At 38.4% G+C, this 21,775-nt stretch overlaps 1 protein-coding gene across 14 annotated transcripts in view; it reads right to left on the bottom strand.

Annotated features, from left to right (window-relative positions):
- TENM3 (teneurin transmembrane protein 3) overlaps window positions 1-21,775 on the bottom strand; it is a 423,644-nt gene that overhangs the window by 290,846 nt on the left and 111,023 nt on the right. For 11 of the 14 annotated variants that reach the window (XM_068137011.1, XM_068137010.1, XM_068137009.1 and 8 more), the window contains exon 4: window positions 18,605-18,883. The exons of the other annotated variants lie outside the window; for them this stretch is intronic. In XM_068137011.1, the coding sequence (XP_067993112.1) occupies window positions 18,605-18,883 (279 nt within the window). The remainder of the gene's footprint in view (window positions 1-18,604; window positions 18,884-21,775) is intronic. 14 annotated transcript variants of the gene reach the window in all.

Below are 21,775 nucleotides of genomic sequence, written 5' to 3' on the forward strand. Positions count from 1 at the left end.
CAGCAGATTTTGGTTTTACAGTGGTCTTGAGGCTGAACCTTGTTTTATTTGTGAATCCCATTGGTGGGCAGTCTCATAGGGGACGCCTTATGAGTGCTGAGAGATGCTGAAGGAATTATTTTATGACTATTTCATACAGCACTCGAGCTCAAATCCCAACTCATTTTTTAAAATCCTTTATTTCCATTCACAGTATTATTATTTGGTTGATTCATACACTGTGAATGAGCCCTTGCAGCATTTGCCTGCCTCCATCCCTACAGAGCTTCTGCATGGCACATAGTTCTTCCATCCTTAAAGTATGAATTAATTGCTCCTACTCCAGAGTTGTACCTGTATTTTCTCAAATTGAATTGCAGCTCCTTTACTACAGTTTTTTTGCTCACAAGTCCAGCATAGGAAGACTGCAATGCTAATCCTTTCCAGAAAAGTGTTTCTGGCTCCTCTTAGCCTGGCACTGCTAGCAGGAGTTAAAACTACACCAAACATCCAAAACCATTGTGGAAATACTGACCATGAGTGAAATCAAGTTCTTCACCGAACTTCAGCCATCAGTTGCTCAGCTAACAGACCAACCAGCCTTCCTCTGCACACACAGCAGTCTGTAACTCTGTTCTTATTTTTGCAATGTAACACAATGTGTAATGGAATTGAAAGGCAATGGCTATTCCTAAATTCCCAAATTTATGACTCCATTTGATAAGAAACAGAACATAATATTCAGTCACTCATTGGTCACATAAAAAGCTCTTCTCACTAGCACGTCTGAAAAATACTAATGCTGTGGATGTTTCTGGTTTTACCATGTAGAATATTCAATTTGACTGAAATCTTACACCATGCCAAATTTATGAGATGTTTGGTTTGTCTCCAAGGCTGCATTTTCCAAAACCTTCATGCTGCTAATAAAAGTGCAAGTGATAATGATGCACAACTCACACCTGATAAGTCAGCGGGGCTGAAATTATACATCCTCACATGTAACAGAAGCAGGTAAGATTCTGTTTTCACTGTTTGGTGACATTAATGCAGTAATACTGAGTAACTGCTGACAATTAGCCAGAAGATGGAGCAGAGGTCTTGTAAGAAAATTACTCCCTGGTGGCAAAAGATTGAAAATTCAATTACACTCTGTTTATTGCAGGCCTACATTAGGAACTGCATTCATAATAAAGACCTTGATAATATACAAATTAATCGCAGCACAGGGGAGTGCTTTAGTAATTTTTTTAATTCCTTGATGTATTCTTCAATATTAAGATTTTAATATATCCATAGGTACACTGAAATACCTTCTATAAACATTTTCAACTAAAATTCCTTAAATACAATGACGTGATATATGAATATTGTTTGGAAAAGATAATTTGGAGTAAAACAAGGTGTTGATACCAAATTTTAAATACCCTTTAAATCTGCCTATCTTAAGATACAAATTGTATTTCTATGAGGTATGCTATCATCATTAAAGTCATATAGGCTACAGACTTGCATAGCTTTCTGCACACTCACATCTACAGATACGAATACTTTATTTCAATGTAAGAAAAGCCAGACTTGGAGGTGTCCATACCAAATTTCTGCAGATATTGCAGATCAGTTTGAAGTAAGATTGAATAATCTAGTTCTTACTACCCAAGTTATAGCTACTGCACAAAATGCTCCCAAGAAGAGTTACTAGATATAAATTCATGCTATGACAAAGTGTATTGGATACTGCTGAATAATTTAGTTTCTGAGTGAACGCAGTCAAGAGTTTATTTAGGCTTTTAATAGTCTAATGCCTACTTTTAAGACTTCTAGTTGCAAGCTCTTCAGCACAAAGGCTTTAAACTGATATATTTCAAATCCAGCAGCACACTTACTAACTTTAATGGTATTTTTCCAGTGAAAGCATTAAGACTTGTGATGCTTTGCTGATTCTGAAGTGAAATAAAAATGTCATTGTTTTCATATTTAACTTAAAAAATGCAAAACTCTGGGAAAAGTACTGAACACATGCACAGTATTCCACAGGTTGGCTGTCTCTAATATTGTTTGACAGAGATTTCTAAAGAATTCTAGCACCAGAGTTTCATTACTAAATACTGCAAACAAAGATGTGAAACTTTGTCCTTCCTGACTAGGCTTTAGGTTACTGAACCTCTCTTTGCATTCAAATATTTTGAATCTTGCTCACCTTCCACTTCAAGGGAGAAGTTCTCATGCTTTCTGCTTTGTAAGGTATTCCCTCAATCTGCAAGGTACAGTAACTCTTGGTGGTGCTCAAGACACTGACATTCAAAAGCAGCCCCAATGACTGGATCAGATAGGACAGTGGTTCTGCAAGAATATGCTCTATGTACAACACAAGATTGTACAGAATGTAACTGATGATGGCCATGGTAGTTGAAATTAGCTGGAGCAGTAACTCTGCAGCCTTGATGCAGTTAAGCCTGATTCTAAAGAAATGAGTTTAGGATTATTAAAAAGTAACACTACCTAGCAATAAACACAATTCACATTGATGTAGAAATTAGGAATCTGGTATTCTCTTCTCTTTCACAAGTAGGTCTCTTCCTCACACTGCCCACATAAACCCCTTCAGCAGCTACTTGTAAGTCATCATTTGACTTCTTTTAAAATGCCAGATCACTACAGAGCCCATGGAAATAGATAATTTATATTATAAGATCTTTTAAGACAGACTGCTTCCTGGCAGAAATGAGAATAATTAATCCTTCTAGCTTAAGTGTGTTGTTTTCAGGACTTGTCTGATGTCAGGAACAAAAAGGAGATGCAGAACAATATGATACGGGACAGCATGACAGATTTCCAAATCAGGAAAGCTAGGTAATTTGAGTTCATCCCAACATGACATCCCCTGTATCTTCAAGCTACTCACTCTGCCTGGTGCATCTGATGCAAAGAATCACAACAAGAAAAAGAACAAGGAATCTCCACATATTTGTGAGATCCAGCCATCAAGCCAGATCTTGCTCCATAACATGAGTCTGATCTGTAGAATCAGTCTGTTCAGGTGGTACCTAGAAGGGCTGTACTCAAAACTCCAGTCAAACCTGCAGATGTTATGACTGAATCCTTGAAACCAGCATTACTTATGCATGTGTGATTTAAGATCTCCATCTTGCCACACACTGCCTTCATATGACTTTTTATTTTTAATTGCCTCATAGGCACTTACTCCAGCCAACTCTATAAATAGTGTGAGCTGCTATATTACAGCTTTCATGACATTGTAGTCAATGCTGCAGCATTTACATGACCTCTGACTACGTCAGTCAATCTACAGATGGATTTGGTCCCTCCTCAAGCATGCTTCCACCACTAATAGATATATTGCAATACTTGGCTGTGTGAAAAAATTATTTATGTTTCAGGCAGTGGAGTGAAATTGCAGATTGAATATTTCTTGGAGGCTCAGAAGATGGCCAAATGACTTGCACATTAAAGAAAGCTGTGCATCAGAAGAGTTTGGAGAATGGGAGCAGTGAAATGAGAAGGGCTAACAAGAAACCTGTAAATTCCTTCAAACTCCTCAAGTGTAGACAGCCTGATAGGCTAAAGCCATCCTACATTTCAGAATAAGGAAAGACTATGAAAACACAAGTATTTTCTTTTGAATTTTGCGGTATCATCATCTACAACTCCTAAACAAGGAAACAAGGTTACTCCTGGTTACAGTAGTCTCTGAGGAAGGATTGTGAAAGTACTGCATAGAAAACACAGCATGGTGACCATCATGCTTGGTGTGATGTAGAAGTACTTGCAAAGCAGAGCAGAAAAAGGCAATGCTCTGACCAGACAGGGCTGCCACCTGCACTGTCAGTCCTGTCTTTGATCTCCACAGCATCAACTACCAAATTTAAGTTAGGGATATCCTTAGTCTGCCACATATAAAATAATCTGAGAGGGAGAGCAAACGTGAATGAGCAGCAGTGACTGGTGCTCTAGTACCAGCTGCTGCTTCCACTATCCCAGTTCTATGAGACTGATAGGATTGAAGCCATCGTGGACTGGCTGCACCATTGGCATTTGGAGGCATCTTCTTTTCCCTCACACACTGACGGAAGGGCTAAATGACTTCACATGGCTGAGCATTATCCTTCCTCATACTCACCTATGAGTCAAAAGTGCAAGTATCTGCCTCCATTTCCAAGAATCAGTGATTCCCTGTACTGTGGCATGTTAGTTTTGTGCAAGACTGGAGTCTGGCTTGCCTACCTGATGACAAACTGTTCCCATGGTTTGGGTGGGATAGAAGAGTAGAGGAAAGGCCATTGCTTCATTTAGATCTGACGAGATCAGTACATACAGTTCCAGAAAGTTGATTTCACCTCCTCTCTCTCAAGCTTTGTGCATCCTATGGGAAAACATCAAGCACACTGAGCATGGCAGTATGTGCGGTTCTCAAAACAGGAAACAGAGACACTTGTGCCATTTTCTAAAAAAAGGGTATTAATCTGTTACTGAATGGATAGAATTTGTAGCCTCAGGTTGAAGAGCCCTGAATAGGAGCTATGGGAAAATACAAAAATGGTATTATCGAGGAGTGTGAAAAATGTCAGTACGTGATCTCAGAGTTCTGATACAATCAAAAATCGAAATAATCAGTTCAGGAAATTCACTGCAATGCAGCCAAAGCCTGGACAAGAATGCTATCTCAGCTGTACTCTGCTATAATGGGAGATAGCATGTAACCAAAGATAGGGCATTACCATAATCTCTGCTTTTAGACATTTTGTTTTGGTTAAACTAGATAAAGAACACATTTCCAGTCTTAGTAATTTGATGCACATGCTCAGAACACACAAAACTACTTGTGTTTATTCAGAATATGCAAAAGCAAGAATCTTAAAGCTGCTTCTAATTTGTACATTGGTTTTACTGCAATGCCATCTGAAATTGCCAGAGATTATCTAGGTTTGTGCATTCACCTTATCCTTGTAATTGTATAAAATTTAATGAGATCATTTACAGGATTCATAATATCTTCTGAATTTACAAAAGTTATGCTTGTTTTAAAGTTACAGCAAATGAATTTTTATTTATGCATACACATACATACATATATAAAAAAGCAATACCCAGATTTTTTTCAGATAATTTAGTTTACAAAGGTAAAAAAGAGTTAGGAAGTTTGATAGAAAATAAGCATGCCTGTTTACAAGAAGGAAACCAAAATCAGAATAAAAATTCACAGACAGCAAGTTAGTGACCAAATCTGTATTTCAATGCAGAATCTCTCACTTCAAAGGAAATAATTTGAAGGCTTCCCACATGTAAAGTTCAGAAAAAATTTATAAGCAGAACAAAAGTCACTGGGATTGGAGTTTAGCTGAGCTAACAGTTGCACTTTAGTAATTACAAATGATCAGGATGCTGAGTCTATCCTGAACTCACAGCAGAATACTCAGCACTGATTCCGTACTAAATTTAATGGACCTAATGAACCATTATCATCACATTCAGGAGCACAGTACATTTTCTTTGATTATTTCTACAGACTATCCAAAACTCAAGCCCACTTAGCTTGTGAAGTCTGATGAGAGCACAGCCTGAGGTAATATAGACACAAAAACAACTCATAAAAGATTAGGTTAGGCTTGATTTAACAAGGAAAAATACTACACTGGACAACAATGGAAGAAAAGGTTGTGGGTTTTTCTGGGCTAGGGTTTTTGGTTGAACCTTTGTAAAAGTAAAAAAATTAAAAATAGCTTGTTTTTTAAGGTAAAACAGGATAAACACACTTTGACTAAAAATATATATTACATTGTCTGCCTTTTTTATAGGTTTTGAGAAGAACCATTGCTCAAAAAAAGTAGTGCTACAGAATATGATAAAAAAATCAGGAAGCATTTCCTTTTTGCATATAATCCCCCCCCCCCCCCCGTATTTTATGGTGTATTCCATTCAAATTTTACTTTAAAATGTTTTCAATCACAAGAAAAACAGAATTTGATATAATCAATAGCAGCATGTTACTTCAAATTCCTATTATGAATTCTTGGGTAACCAGAATCAGCAGGGAACCATGTAATCCAGTTCCCCAGGAGAAATCATCTCTCCTATGTACCAAGCACAGATAACTTTCTCATTGGAAACAAAATAGAAATCTTTTGAGTTCAATTAACTCTCCAGCCTCAATAAAAGTGCATTGGAGTAGATACTTTTTTTTTAAGGAATAATTTATCAGAATTCTCTTTAATGCTTTTTTCATAACATTGGAATACCTCAGAAAAGAGGATGAAAAATTCAATTGTGTAGAGCCGATCAGAGAAACAAAAATCCACTCTGAACAAAGGTAAGCCGATTAACTTTTTCATAAAAATCAATATATTTGATGCTGCCAAGAACAAAGAACTTGTAAGAAAACAAGAAAGAAATGACTGTGATTTTTTTTAAAGCAAATTGCTAACTAAAAGTACATGGACTCTGTTACCATATTTTCAGTATTGTTATAGTTCTTTATATGTGCTCCCTAAGTCCCAGAAGTGCAAAAATGACTCTCTGGTTAAAGAGAATGTTATTAATGTATGCAAAGTGGATACTTCAGCAGTTTCTGTGTAAGTTCACTTCATAGCTGTCTATAATATATTACATTTGGGGGGTTAGGAAAAAGTAAGAACTCTAACTTCCCTTTTTAAAAATGTAGCTAGACATTTGTAAAAAGTGAAATTGAATTTTGAAATATATATATATACACGTGGATACACACACACGTGTCACAGAGCCATCTAAGCTGCACTTGACAAACAGCACCTAGTATCATGGAGACTCCAACATCATTCTGTTTTAGGTAATGTTGAAAAATATATATCTTCCAGTTCTTAACGGAGCTCCTAATTGTAGGCAGGAGAAAAAAGACACAAATTTTACCTAATTTTTTATGAACCTAATTAATAAGCTGTTACATGGCTATTTCTGGATTGTAGCGAAAAGACAACAGCTTCTTGTCTGCTTGCGACTTGGTCTTACTGGAGATAAGAATTGCAACTGTTAGAGGAGTAAGAAAAGTGTTTTTCCCCATGGACATGAAAAAGGATTTCCACCTTTTTCAGCCAGTAGTTACAGGGCTTAGCTGTCAGGTATGACCATCTTTTGTCAACCTGAAAAACAACAGAGGAATGACACAATTACCCAAAACTGCCTTGGCAGCATCAAGATGGCAGAAGGAAATGGCATTGCAGTCAACCTTGAAGGTATAAACCTCTGCATCACTGGGAGTAGATATTGTATCCTCACTGCCCTGTGCAAAAGAAGTTTATGAGTTGGACAGAGAGTTAGATCAACTTAAGGAAAATACTGAGAAAGAGTAATAAAAAACTGAATTCCTGAGTTTAACCTCTGGCTGACAGGTCAACGAGCAGCACTTAGGTGAAGCAGTCACAAGTCATTCCTTCCACGCTGTGAAGGTAGTCACTTTGACTTTGCTTGCTCCTTGTATGAAGTCAAGCATTGCTACATTTTTTATGTCCTGGCTAGCTTAAAAACAGGCACATGAATTCTCTCCTTCTTTATTTCTACTCATAGCCTAATGGCGAGCAGATCCCAAAACATTCTATGAAACTGCATTTTGGGTAAGGGATTTTTGTCTCAAAGACAATAATCGTACAAATTGTCTTCCAGAAAATTACTAGCTCTGTATAAATAAAACCAAAATCTGCTAAGGAACTACCAGATCCTGAAACTTTTAAAATACATTGTCATGTGTATAAGGAACTGATGTTAAATTTAACCAACCAGCATAGTTATTTGGCATTTCTTTCAGAACTAAAAATCTTATGGCTATACTTTCTCCCCACTCCACCGAATTCCCTTCTTTATTTTGACACAGCAAACCTGAATTTTCAGTTAAATACAGAAAGAAAATGAAAAGAGGTGGGGGAAAATTACAACCACAAAAATGTTAACCAATTTGTGCACCTGTCCATTTCTTCTCTGCAACATTTGCACACCACAGAACAGATAAATCCAGTGAAAGCACTGGCAGAACAATTCTAGAGCCAAGATTTCTGTTAAGCACTCCTATAATTTTGTAGCTGCAATGAAAGACAGCTGAGGCAAAATGCAGCTAGTCTAAGGAGCAAATATAAGTCTGGGAACAATGGACTTCTACACTCAACCTACTTCTATTTCAAGTCTTTCTGTGAATTTAGTCAACATTCTCTATATTAATTTGATTTTTCTGGGAAAGGTTTTCAATAGCACTTTTATGATTTAGGACCACAAATACTATTACAACACATGAAGATGTGAGCTCCGAATCTCCAGATGCTTTTTAAAAACTCACTCTACCTGTAAAATGGAAAAACAATCATTACTTTCTGCCATTTAACTACACTGATACAAGGACTAAAAGGAATACCGAGTACTGTCCCTGTGTGAACTCCTCGCTTTTCTAAGGCTTGAGATGCTAATATAACCTTATCATGACTTCAGGTCAAAAGAGATTTGAGTCTAATGGACCAATGGAAGGAATTAATTTCAGAGCTCAGGACCTTTAATTGAGAGCAGATGGTGCCTAGTCCCTATAAATTTAAAGTCTGGGGCCTGTGAACAAAAGCAACTAATCTCATCTCAATTGCAATAAGCAGCCAGGACCCAGCAATATTGAGTTTACAAAACAATATAACAGAACTCCACTGAAAGCAAGCAAGCAAGCAAGCAACAAAGACAGTTAATGAAAAAGACATCCTATGTTCTAGGCAGCTGAAGTAGTTAAGGGAGCAGGCAGCAGACTTCCCCATCAAGTGCAGCTTTTAAGCAACTTTAAATAAATCTCCTTATAGAGCATACATCAAACACACAATGACGAACTTAGCAACTCAAATGCTGTTTATTAACTCTACCTGGGAGGAGACTTGCTACTACTCATCTAACCAAATAGTGAGGATAGAGACCATTCCTTTCAAAGCCTTTTTGACCTAGGCATCTTGGAAACTTTCATTATTCAAGAAGAACTTCAAAGATTGTAAACTACCTTGATTATATTTAACATCCATCTTCAACATCAGGCAGAAAAACCAACTCTGAAACCTTCTCCAAGAACTAGCTTTTGCCAAAAAGCATCTTAAGACTTCTAATTTCACCTGTTTCCCTGCAAACAGCATGTGTGACCAACATGGTTTGGTTCAGTGAAACTCACCACAAAAAGAGTTTTTCAGAGACAAAGCAACCCAAATTGTTTGGACTGTCTGCCACAGGTGTAGATGGAGATTTCATAGCACTACTCATTAGCAATTATACAAGACACTTTATTTGGAATGACAAAGCAGTTTACAGAATTATGATGTTTATAAAACCCCAGTGATTTGGAGGGGGGCAGGGGGAAAATCAGGTTCTTCCTCCAGCACACCATAGGTCAATGGCAGAGTGTGTAACACCAGAATAGTTTTCCTTTGCCTATGCATGTATATGTATTTGCCATGGAAATGTTTCAGATTTGAAGAAGAAACCATTCTTCAGCCCTGCCTGTTAATCTGTCAGAAAACTGTGTATAAGCTGTGCAATAAAACTGTTTAAGAAAAGGCCCTGTAAGGATAGCCATATATACGCAAAACACAGATGCAGAAATGTGTGCATATGGCTATTTCACCACAAAAGACAAAAAGAAATGCAAATAAATCAGCCTGTTGTCAATCTCTACTGTAGCCTGACAATCTGAAACCAGGATTTCCCAGTTCAGTTGCTTTTTTTTCTCTTGTGAATACTAGACACATTTTGTCTCAAACATACCTAGTCAGCAGCCACAGTCCCCCAGGGAAGGATTCACCAGCAGAAGCACAACCCTGGTGCAGCAGCTGCACAGAACCTTCAAACTCCAAAACTGCTGTTTATTATGGATGCTGTTACAGGAGATGCGAAAGAAATGCCTACTAGCCATTTGCATACTCATAATTAAATCCGTAATTCATTTAATTGTTCTCCCCTATCTTTCCTAATGATTCTGTGAGTGCACAATTGTAAAAAAAAAAATTAAAAATTATGGTATTGGTAAGTATTTTGCAAATTCCCATGCAAGGCCAGCAGAGGCCATGAAGATGATGTGAGGGCTCTCCTTTGAAGATGGGCTGAGAGAGTCAGTCTTGCTCAGCCTGGAGGACAGAAGCCTTTGGGGAGACCTTTGAACAGCCTTCCAGTATTTCAGCAGGGCCACAGAGGAGCCCAGAGGGACTTTCTACAAAGGCATGTTGTGATAGGATGAGGGGTAATGGCTTCAAACTGGAAGAAGCTCAATTTAGATTAGACATGAGGAGGAAATTCTTCCCCATGAGGGTGGTGAGGCACTGGAACAGGTTGCCCAGAAGTTGTGGAGGCTCCAGTCCCAGAAGCATTCAAAGTCAGGTTGGACAGGGCCTTGAGCATACCTGGTCTAGTAAAAGGTGTCCCTGCCTGGGCAGTGGGGTTGGAACTAAATGATCTTTAAGGTCCCTTCCAACTCAAACCATTATATGACTCTATGCAATGAAGAAACTTACGGCTGAGAAACATACTTTCAAATAACAACAAACCAAACAGTCTCACAGCTCTGACAGATGGTTGGGTTTTTTCCTCGTTATTCAAGTGATAATTACGTCAATAAACCTGATTCAGCAAATCTGTTGCTAATATAGTAATTAAAACTATTTACTGGTACCAGTGTGATTTTTCAAGGACGTCAAAACCACATTTCAAATCAAAGCAGCAGAGATCATCAGATGTGGAAAGCAGGCTTTAGTTTCATGGCAACCTCAAAATTAAAACATAAATGAAAAAAAAGTTGCTCTATAAAAATTTCTCATTCAGGTACATCCAGAAGAACATGTTTTGTTTAGGGGCACTGAACAGCAGTATCTTTATATTTCAGTTAGCATTTTAAAAAAACACAAGACAAATATAAAAATTATAGTGAATTACAGATCACTTTTATAGCCCTCATTTTTTGTCAACATGCTTTTGGATTGAATAACTGGCTCACAGAAAATAAAACCAAAAGAGAAATGAATTTTTTTGGTCCATCTTCTCCCACAAACCAGCTTCAACAGGAACCACACTAACATTTTAGAATTGTTCTGGAATGTATGGCTGTCCCAGTTTGAGGCAGATCCTCCCTTGCCTCCCACTGGGGCAGAAAAATGAGACTCAAACAAATGGAAGTGATGGAAGTGCAGAAGTGATGGAAAGTTTAAATGAAAAAGTAGTGAGTGTTTTACAGAAAGGTACAAGTGCAGTGACAAAGGAGATCCCAAAGCATACCTAGAAGCCTCCCAGCATTCCCCTTCTCCCCACCTGAGGGTACACCCAAAACCCCAGGGCCCGCTCTTCCCCTCCTCCACTGTTAGGCTAATCTCAGCTGGCCAGATCTGAGATTGCCCTTCCCCCTTCTCCTCCTGGCATTAGGCCTAGCCAGGCCCAAGAGGCCTTGAGATAATTCCCTTTCCATTACCAGATAGGGAGCATCTCCCACAGGAAAAACAAAGGAAGATAGAGGAAGTGTGAGACCTTGCAGATGGATTTATAGGGAGCAGGACATTATAGGTATGAAATACGCAGCTTTCTGTGTCCACCCACTGGGCTGGACACCTGAGGCACCAGAGGTGGACCCTGTATGGCAGCAGCTGTAAGAGGCACCCAGCCCAAACTGCCACAATGATAGATGATTAATAATTCAAGGTGCACTTGCAGCCTAGAAGGCAAATAGCACCCTGGGCTTTATCAGAAGAAGTGTAGCCAGCAGATCAAGAGTGGTGGTTCTGCTACTCTACTTCTACTCTGCTCTGGTGAGACCTCACCTAGAGTACTGTGTCCAGATTTGGGGCCCCCAACCTGATGGAATGGGTCCAGCAGCTGGCCTTTCAGTACCCAAAGGGGACCTGTGAGAAAGCTGCAGAGGAAATATTTAAAAAGGTGCATAGCACTATGCAAGGGGCAATGGTTTTACACTAGAGAATATTAGATTTAGTTTGGACATTAGAAAGAAGTTCTTTACTATGAGGGTGGTGGAGCACTGGAACAGGTTCCTCAGGGAGGTGGTGGAAGCCCCATCCCTGAAGACATTAAAGGTCAGGCTTGAGGGGCTCTGAGAAACCTGATCTAGCTGGGGATGTCCCTGATTGCTGCAGGGTGATTGGACCAGATGACCTTTAAAGGTCTTTTCCAACCCAATGCATTCCATGATTCTGTGATTTGCATGGTCCCCAGCAATCTTTTTTACTGAGTTAATCCTGGAATGCCATCACCTGAGCTAATTTTTACTTTCTGCTATTTGCATTGTTTGATTCTGGTCCTATTTTCCATACACAACTTCTGTAACTGCAGCAGTAGCTAGGCAGTACATGTTTGGCACAGTTTGAACTCACCCAATCTCTTCTAGTGTTGTGTGATTAAAGCTTCTAATTATTCTTGTTAACCTTTCTCTAAACCTCCAGTTGGCTGGAATTTTCCTCAAAATACAGTTCCCAAACCAATCACAGAGGCACGGTATTTCTGTGTTGGGGCTGCTTGCTCAGTGCAGTAGTAAGATTATTTCAGCGGCACTGTATAAAAAAAAGCAATTATAAGGTTGTGGAAGAATCCCTTACATACCACAGAAAACACTGCTGATAAATAACCACTATGACCTTCAGCTGATGGCTGCCCAGAAGGGATAAGGAATACAGAAATGTTTCCCCGGCAGGCACAATGGTGGATAAGGAAGCCAAAGCTTAACCACAACTGAGAAGTCCTGCTACTGAAGAGGAACACTGAGATCATAGGCACTGCTTACACATGCTGGGCAGCAGGGGACCAAACAGGAAGCATCCACAGGTGCTGGCAGAGCTGATCAATGTCACTGTAAGGCAGCTCTGTGATTCCTTGAAAGGTGATGGCAATGAAGGTTCTGGATGGCTTTTTAGAATATAAAGTTTGCCATACCTTCAAAAACTGCAAGGAGTACCCTGCACTATCTTGGTAAGACTCATTTAGTACGAACACACACTTATTGTTACAAAACAGAAACCCCTTTGTTTTTTGGCTTTTTTTTTTTTTCCTTGTCCAACAGATTAGGTAGATTCCTCCTCCTTCTCATTGTCCCTTCTGAAGTTGTCCTGCTTGTTTGGTTTTGCTTTCCAGAAGCATATCCATCATCAATAATTTCTCAGACATGAGTCATAAAAAGCCCAGAGGCTGCAGACACTCTATACATGCAGGACAAATGTTATTTACCTAAGTAACCTCTAATCCTTTATTTAATAGTACAAATGTTAACTCTGTGATCAGTTACTCAAGTAGCAAATGCTAAAACAAAAACAAGCAGAAGAAAACATATCAGCAATATATTACCAGTCTGCCTTCACTGTTAAGCAATAAATCTTTTCCCTCTTTTCCCTTTTCTTAGCATTCATGAATCCTTTTGTACAACTCTTTGCTTTTTTACTGATTATGTCTCAATTTTATTTGTACAACTGGACAAATCCCCCAGTTCCATCCTTGCAAGCTCCTCAGAAATTTGGCCTTCCTTCAATTTTCTGTACAGTTCTTTCTTGAAGTTCAGATCTCTGGAGAAATCCAGAGCTGTAACAGTTGGTCTTTAAATACCTCTTTCACTACTCCTTCACTTTAGAAGGATTTATACACTTAGCAGCTAAGAGTGAATTCTCTAATATTTCCATCTTAGATTATTTTTCCATGCAGACCTCAATTCTAATTTTATTACCATCAGCTGTTGTTAAGCCTATGGTTCCTGTGCATTAGAAAATTTGGCTAAGTGTTTCCAAAGAGCCTCATCTTCTGACCTGATGTTCTATACCAGACTCCTATCACAAAAATATCATTAAGATGGCTCCTTGAAATCTCACACTTTTCCTCAACACAAGCTTCTGAAGGCCAGGAGATCACAAAAGGTTACTACCACTAGCCAAATGAATTGTCAAAATTATTTTCCATTACATTAACAGTGAATGCCAAGAAAATGTAATGAAATATAGTCACAAAACTACAAGCATAACAGAAGCTGACAAAACTAAAGAAAACTTGTGATAATATTGCAGAAAACCAGGGATGACTACTTTGGTGTATGGATTTCTGTTCCATGTTTCTGTAACCCAAGAAAAATTTGTATGTCTGTTTAGGTATAAAATATTTGAGACCCCCATTTCCTGGTCATAAAGTTCTTAGTGGCAAAGCAGGATTTAGGAGCTATTGACATGCTTAATGAGGAGTAGATAATTGATAGATGGAATACTGTAGGAAAGAGTGAAGAAGCTGTAAATGCTGGTATGGCAGTAAGATGAATGTCAAGTCATCAGCTATATGGCTGGTTGTGATCAGTAGGCTCAGCATTTGGCTAGCACGTACCAAGCAGCTCCTGTTCAGTAGAGTTCATCTAAGTGAAGTTTTGCCTTAGCATAAAGAAAGATGACAAACAGGTGAAAGAGTGTAACCCTACTCCTGAATGACGTGCATTATTTAAGAATGCAGAGTTCAGGTATACGTTATAGATGTACTGGGTTAGAGAGAACAGATTTAAAATGCCTTGGCAAGATTCTTACCAATGTATTTCTTTGCTTTCAATGATCTGAATGCCAGCAAATGCACCATTCTGGAAGGACGAGAGAATATTAGGTTCACAGGAATACTATCTTCAGAAACTGAAGGTGGAGAGGAAGCAAGCAGGTGCCCTTACAGCTGATAAATCTCTATATTCTCTTTAGGGAAATCCTCATCAAAGAACACTCTACCTGCAGGATCTACTTTTCTGTACCTACAAAACATAGGTCTGAGTTTCCAATAATTTAAGCAGTTCAGAACAACTGCCTTGAGGCTGTGACATTCCTCTCTCCCTTTCTTTTTGTTTTGTTACACCCCGATCTCCTCTGGTCTTCTAACAAATCCCCATCAGTGCAATACTTTCACTAAATAGGAAAATAAAGCTCCATATTCCAACAGCATCAGAATATTTTCTGTACACCCAATTAGTCTTTGTGACTGTGGGCAGAATCAGCTACATGGCACACATATCCAAAGCGTCAAGAGAAATTCAGTGGACCTAAAAATAATTTAAATAAGTGGATTCTAAGATACCTTAAAAAAAATATTTACCCTCTAAGCAACCATGTAACTACAACTTCTAGCTCATATTCTGCTGGCATATTTATCAAGTTTCAAAGACAATCATTAGGAATCTTAGAATAGCTTAAAACCAAACGTTACTGGCAAGGATGTGAAAAAGAAGCTGCTTGTATTTCAAAGCCACAGCTCCTAGTGCAATTGCTACCAAAAGTGTCTTGATGAAATAACCTATGAAATAACTTACAAGGAGAATGGAGAAGAAAGCCTGAAGAAGCACATGCATGCTCATTGTGCTCCAATTGATACATCATACTGTTAAGTAACTCTGGTAGGTTGCCCAGATTAACAGATGCAGGTCCTCCTCCAGGGAGACTGACATGACAAATCTCGCAGAATATGATGCCAGGAGTCATTATGTGGAACTTGAATGAGCTCAAAGAAAAATATTTCTCTTCAGAATGATTCACAGAGCAGTAACCTAAAACTTTGATGTAAGAATACGTACATGGACTCCATTTAATAAACAGTTCTGATGTTGAGGTTTTCTTTATCAAAGATAAAAAAAGATTTAAAAGTTCTGTTTGCATTCATAGCTTGTTATCAGTATATTTAAAAATTTGCAACTTAATCCTGTGCAATGTTATCTGTTTCAAGAAACCTCTAGCCCTGCCAGTATTATTCACAAATTTAGGTTGCTTTTGTAGGATCCTAGAAGCATGATGACGAGACTTCAACAAATAAGCATCATCTTCAACAAATTATTTCCACTTAGTCATTGTAGCTATGCCACAGAGCCTTGAGTTTTGCCTTCCTGAAGGATACGCAATCCAGAACCATTTCAGAAGATCAAATACACATAACAGCTGGAAGAATAGGAAAGGAATTGGTGTTCTGATCCCCTGCTTCTTGCCTAATGTGAAAATGAAAATCCCAAGTAAATTTAACAAATGGTTAATTTGGAGGTCATAAGCCTGTAGGATAAGTCACAGCTCATCATGAATGGTCCCACTGAATCCAATAAAGTCTGCTCATGGCAACAGATTATTTAAACAGTGAATAGTGTTATTGGCTGAAGAGTGGGATCACTCAAGAACTGAAGCCTTAAAGTGATGATAGTATGATCTGGTGTTGTGTTTTGCTCATCTTAATCTGTTGCTCATTATCTACCTTAGAGGTAAACAAGCTCCATAGGAATGCATTTCCCTGTAAAACTGTTCCATCAAAAATCAGACAAGAAGCTTTCACACACAAGGCAAAGGGAGTACAGTACCAAGGATTCATTTTAACTAACTCTGGTTTGAAAGTCTCACCAGATTCAGATTTTAACAGTATACAGGCACAACTATAAACTTCAGGCTGTAAATTAACAAATCTCTCAACTGCAGTTTGGTCCTTTGATAAGAGCGCCTGGGCCTGCCAGGATGATACAGCTTGCCTGGCTTTTAAACTGTATTTTCTGTTCTACTCTGAACATTTAACATACTGAGATCCAACTATGTGTATAAAACTGTCTCTCAGCCAAGTCTTCCATGTTCAGTGAATGAAAAAATCCAGAGAAAAATACCAAAGAAGATTAGGCTTTGCACCACTTCTGTAAAATCTTCACTGAAATGGTGACCCATGACACGGTCCAAGTTACATGTTTCATAACCCTAGGGGACTCTCAAGCCATCAAAATTTCATTAGCCTCACAGCAGTCCCAGTACCTTCTAAAGTTGGACTGCTGGTCTCCCTATCAATAAATAAATCAACAGTAATCCTTTTCAGCGACTAAACTCTTCTTTGAAGTTGAGTCAAGCATCAGATGTTCTTTGCATAATTTTAATCACTGCAGAATAATGACTTTTCTAATATATTCACAGTCATCTCACACATGGAAAAAAAATAATCTAACTTTAAACTCATGGAGGACATTTTGGTACATGGTAATCAGGCATTTGTAAAGATAAAGTTTATAAAAAGCATACCAAAGTGACTGCACTTCTGTAGCAGTCACCTACTTGGTAACGTAAAGATATGACTCTCTAAGGAAACAGTCTGTGTGCATGCATGTATATACAGAGATGTATTTTGAAGGTCATTAACCTCGGGTATTACAAAAGGCTCAAGAGAATCTACTTCAGCATAGACCTTTTAAAAGGAAAATCATAAGATGCTCAAACTTTTGTTTTAGTTTACTTCGCTACTCAAATCTCTAGGTGGTCCAACAGAAACTCCACTACCAACAGGAGGTAGGTAATTACTCCTGTCTTCCTCTTCCAAAACTCGCACTACAACTCGAAACAAGTTTTCCAAGCATGGGTCAAGACATCTGCAAACACTGACAGCTGTGTCCTCAGATACCATTCAGCATCAAGACCAACACAAAAAGGAGGATCCCATCTGAGATAGCTGTCTTGCACAGGCATCTTCAGTCAGAACCAGCCACCAGGGGAAAGACAAGACATAATACAACTTTGGGTTTGTCTTCTCAAACCGAAGTTAAAACAACAAACAGGTATGACTAAATATAATTTGTTGTTGTTGTTAAAAGCAATACCATACCTACATATCTACCACAAATATATTGCTGTTTCCCAAAGTGTGTTACAGCTGTTGCCAAAGGACAGAAATGAAATTGCTCTTTTACACAGTTGAGCACGCAGGTTACTAAATTAATAAAATTACATGCAGATATGCAGGCAAGAGCCATCCCTAATTCAAAATTGTATTCATTTTTCTTTATTCCTCTTTTGAATCTGGCATATAGAAAGTTAGGAAGTTAATAGAACAATCATTTTAATTCTGGTAAAGTTGAAAATCATCTGTGAGCAAAAATGTTAAAGATAAAATGTTTTTGAAGATCTGTGCATTTAGCCTTCACCACTACATTAGGTTCTGCTCATAACCTTAAATGGAGGTCAAAAATTTTGAAAAGCTTTAAAAATGAATCAGTCAATTTAGTAATCTCTTAATTTAAACACTAAGCCTCAATATACAATGGTCATACCAAGTATCCTACAGAGCTGCTGTTTAGACTTTTCTTTTTTCTTCAGATTTTAATTGCACAGTAATCCAATCCCCCAGGCACATCAAAGGCCACATATCCATCTTCCCAACAATTCCAATTGCTCTAATCAACTAGGAAGTTTAAAGCACAATTGAATTTGTTTTAATAAACCATTCTTTATTTTCATTCATCCGTTCTAAGATTCTGCTACTTATCCAAGATGTCTTGAAGAAGGGTTTACACAGAAACCTTTGATTGCAAGTTGGTCTTGGGGATCAACTTTATCACCACTTAGCTGGTCCTCAAATAGTAACAGGTGACGTGTCCTGAGATAAAACAGAACTAATCTTTTCTGTGACTGAACTCTTTCAAAATCATAGCTAAAACATCACACCCAAAGCTTGCATTAGTTAGGTCTGATACTGAATATTGACTTCTTGGGGTGTGGGGGGAGGAAAGAGGGTGGGTAGGGAAGTTATGCCATTCCTTTAATCCTTTAAAGATTTAAAATCATCAAGTGTCAACCAAACCAGCAAATAAGACATTGATTTATATACAAGCATATGTGTAAGAACTTACCATTTTCACTGTCGGACTTGTTTTCATGTTCGGTATCAGTCAGAGTGAGGGCTGAGTTGGAACGGCTTGACAGACAGGAACTGCGCCCTGATTTGACCCCCCTGCCCCAAAGTCTCATGGCATGCTCTGGAGACATCACTCCTTCATTTTCAGTATCAGCATCTGACCCTGCACTGATAGAGTAACCTCTGTGGGGGAGCCCCATTTCCGCACAAAATGCCAGTCCTCGACGAGTTGCTGGTTCACAAACTCCTAACTGCCTTAGGGTAAAATTCTGTCCTGATTAGGGGAAAAAAAGATAACAAAAGTGAGAATTTAAAAAAAAAATATTAAAAAAGCAGCTATAAAAAGAAGTAAAAACTCTTTAAGTGTATCATTGTCTCACGTATCACACAAGGTATTTTGTCACAGCTTTCCATGTACTACAATCAAGTGGATTCTTTTGTCTCCACCTCTCTGTGGTGCCCCCTTTCATTCACACTACACCTTAGGATTGTTTTTTGACTGCTTGAACACATTATAAGTGCTCCTGGGTAGGAAAGAAACATAACAGGACCTGCAAAATAATAAAAGCCAATTCACCACATAAAAGAATATTTTTTTTTTCCCTGAAGTGTGAAAGCAGTAACAAGGTATTTGTCAGAATTATGTTTGCGGGTTTTTTTGCAGTCCTGGTTAGGGGCCCAAGCAATAGGCTATTTTCCCCATACAGATGTCACCTAACATGGCAAATGAACAAGTAACTGGGACCCAAACTCACTTGGTCTTTACCAGATCTCTCTGTCCTGCTTTAATACATAACCAATCAAACAGGAACACATTACCTATAAGGACTACCGCAAAGTTGTAATTTTTTGCCTCTCCATATTTTGAGAAGCATTTTGGGCTTTTACTGCTGAAGCTGAGTCTGTGCATTTTAAACAGACTTTTAGCCTCTGTTTTGGGGCACAGTGAGAGACATAAGTGAATCCCAAATGATTGTATTAATAAATTAGGTACAATAAACTACTGACATTTCAATAACTTAAAGTGTCGAAATTATGTGATACTCAAAAATTACTGCCTTTTTAATGGCTGTCTTCATTCTGCTTTTATGCCTGTAGATTTAAGACATTTATGATATATAGACATTTGGCAGGCTCATTTGCCTGCCTACACCGACAATGCTTTTCCACCCTAGCCCATAGTTATTTCATAGCTCTGCAAACACATTAGAACACATCTGGCAGACATCCTAATTTATCCAAAAATCAGACATTTAACATAAAAATATATTACTAAAATAATTAAAGCTCATAATACAACAAGAACAGAAAGTAATAGAATTGCAGAAATGTGACCATATAGAAGTGCAAATAATTCCTGGTATATTAGAACTTAATGTCCTGGCCATTGACTTGTTTTAAGTGAGCGAGTTAATCATTTTATTGCTGTGGTTGATGCTGCTGCTACAGGTTGAAGTTGTTGCTATAGTTCTCACAATGACTTCCATAAATAATGAAAATCAGTTACTACAGTTAGGTACAAATCAAACTGTGTTTTTTATGCAGCTGTGAATAAATATTTGAACAGAAATACAGGTAAATATAGAAGGAGTAAGCATATTTACAACTCAGCAGTGTGAAGATTGTCAGAACAGGGGATTATCATGCAGACTAGTATCATGACATTTTTTAAAGCTGTCATACCATGTGAATTGTGAGGGTTTTGTGAGAGTTGAAACTAATTAATTACAGAAGCAAGCAGGCCAAATAAACCACCCAGGGGTAGTATGGTCAGAGCTGAAAACAAAGTGTCTAAAATGCTCGGGGTTTTGCATTTTGGTAAATATATACTACAAGTGACCGTCCAGAACACTGGTTTGGTACATTCTACAAATCTACCTTTTCAAAGTCAGAAATCAATAGAAGAGAAGCCCATATGCACATGTATTTGTATATGCGTGTGTAGCTACATGCCCAAGAAGTGGCTAAAGTATATAAAGTGTTCCACATGCAGCACCTTTGGTTCTAAGGAAAGGGATTTGGGAAGCAAAATGCAAAGGAAAGATGTCATTTTGACCTTCGACAAAAGTCACTTCAGTCAGTAACAAAACTGTTGTTGACTTCAACGCTACAGGGTGTGATGCCTGTGATCCTTATAACCTGACAGTGCTGAGATCTGAGGGCAAGAAAGGACAGAGACACTGCCTTTTGAGCCACAATTAGACCACAGAATCATGGAATTAACCAGGCTGGAAAAGGACTTCGAGATCATCAAGTCCTCCTTATCACCCAACACCATCTAATCAACTAAACCATGGCACCAAGTGCCTCATGCAGTCTTATTTTAAACACTTTCAGGGATGTTGACTCCACCACCTCCCTGGGCAGCCCATTCCAAGGGTTAATCATACTTTCTGTGAAGAATTTCTTCCTAACATCCAGCCCAAACCTCCACTGGAGCAGCTTGAGACTGTGTCCTCTCATTCCTCCACCAGCCTGCACCACACAGCCCCACACTCCCCCCTGCACTGTGAAAAAGACTTTGCACTCTGTGAATCACTCAGGGAGACATCTGTGCAGACGTCAGTCTGAAGAGACTATTCCCTCTCTTCTTCTTTCCCTTTTAAGAAAACTATTATTTTTAAGAGATACTACTTCAGGCATTATATAACAACGTCCTTCACGATCGCTTTCTAGGAGACTGTCTCAGGCCACCTACAACATATTAATGGATTTTATTTTCTACTTGAAGTTTACAACAGCCTATCTTCATGTAAAATATTTTCTTTTTTCCCCCGCTCTTATGAATGATAAGAGAACCAAAATAGCATGTCACTGGGCCAAAAAATAAAATAAAATAGGGCAGGTTTCATATATTGCTCTCTCATCCCATTCAATATATTAGAGCTTTTCATGACACTGACAAATTTTACAGCATCCCCCAGAAATGTTGTAACAGCTAAATCATCTTCTGAATTAAAGCTTTCCTAAGAGCTTTCCTAAGAGGATTGTGCTCTGTGTAAATTGCCCACACAAATGAAAAAAAAAAGAAAACAAAACCCACAAAACCCAAACGAAGAAGTGAAAAATGTGAATTTGTGCAAGAATTTATACACCACTTCCCCCCCCCCCCCCCCCCCCAAATAATCATATATGTGATATAAAAATTTACATCATCTTAAGATTC

The sequence above is a fragment of the Melanerpes formicivorus genome, unplaced genomic scaffold (genome assembly GCF_026170545.1).
Source record: "Melanerpes formicivorus ecotype bairdi unplaced genomic scaffold, bMelFor1.0.p_v2 SCAF_4, whole genome shotgun sequence".
NCBI classification, from domain to species: domain Eukaryota; kingdom Metazoa; phylum Chordata; class Aves; order Piciformes; family Picidae; genus Melanerpes; species Melanerpes formicivorus.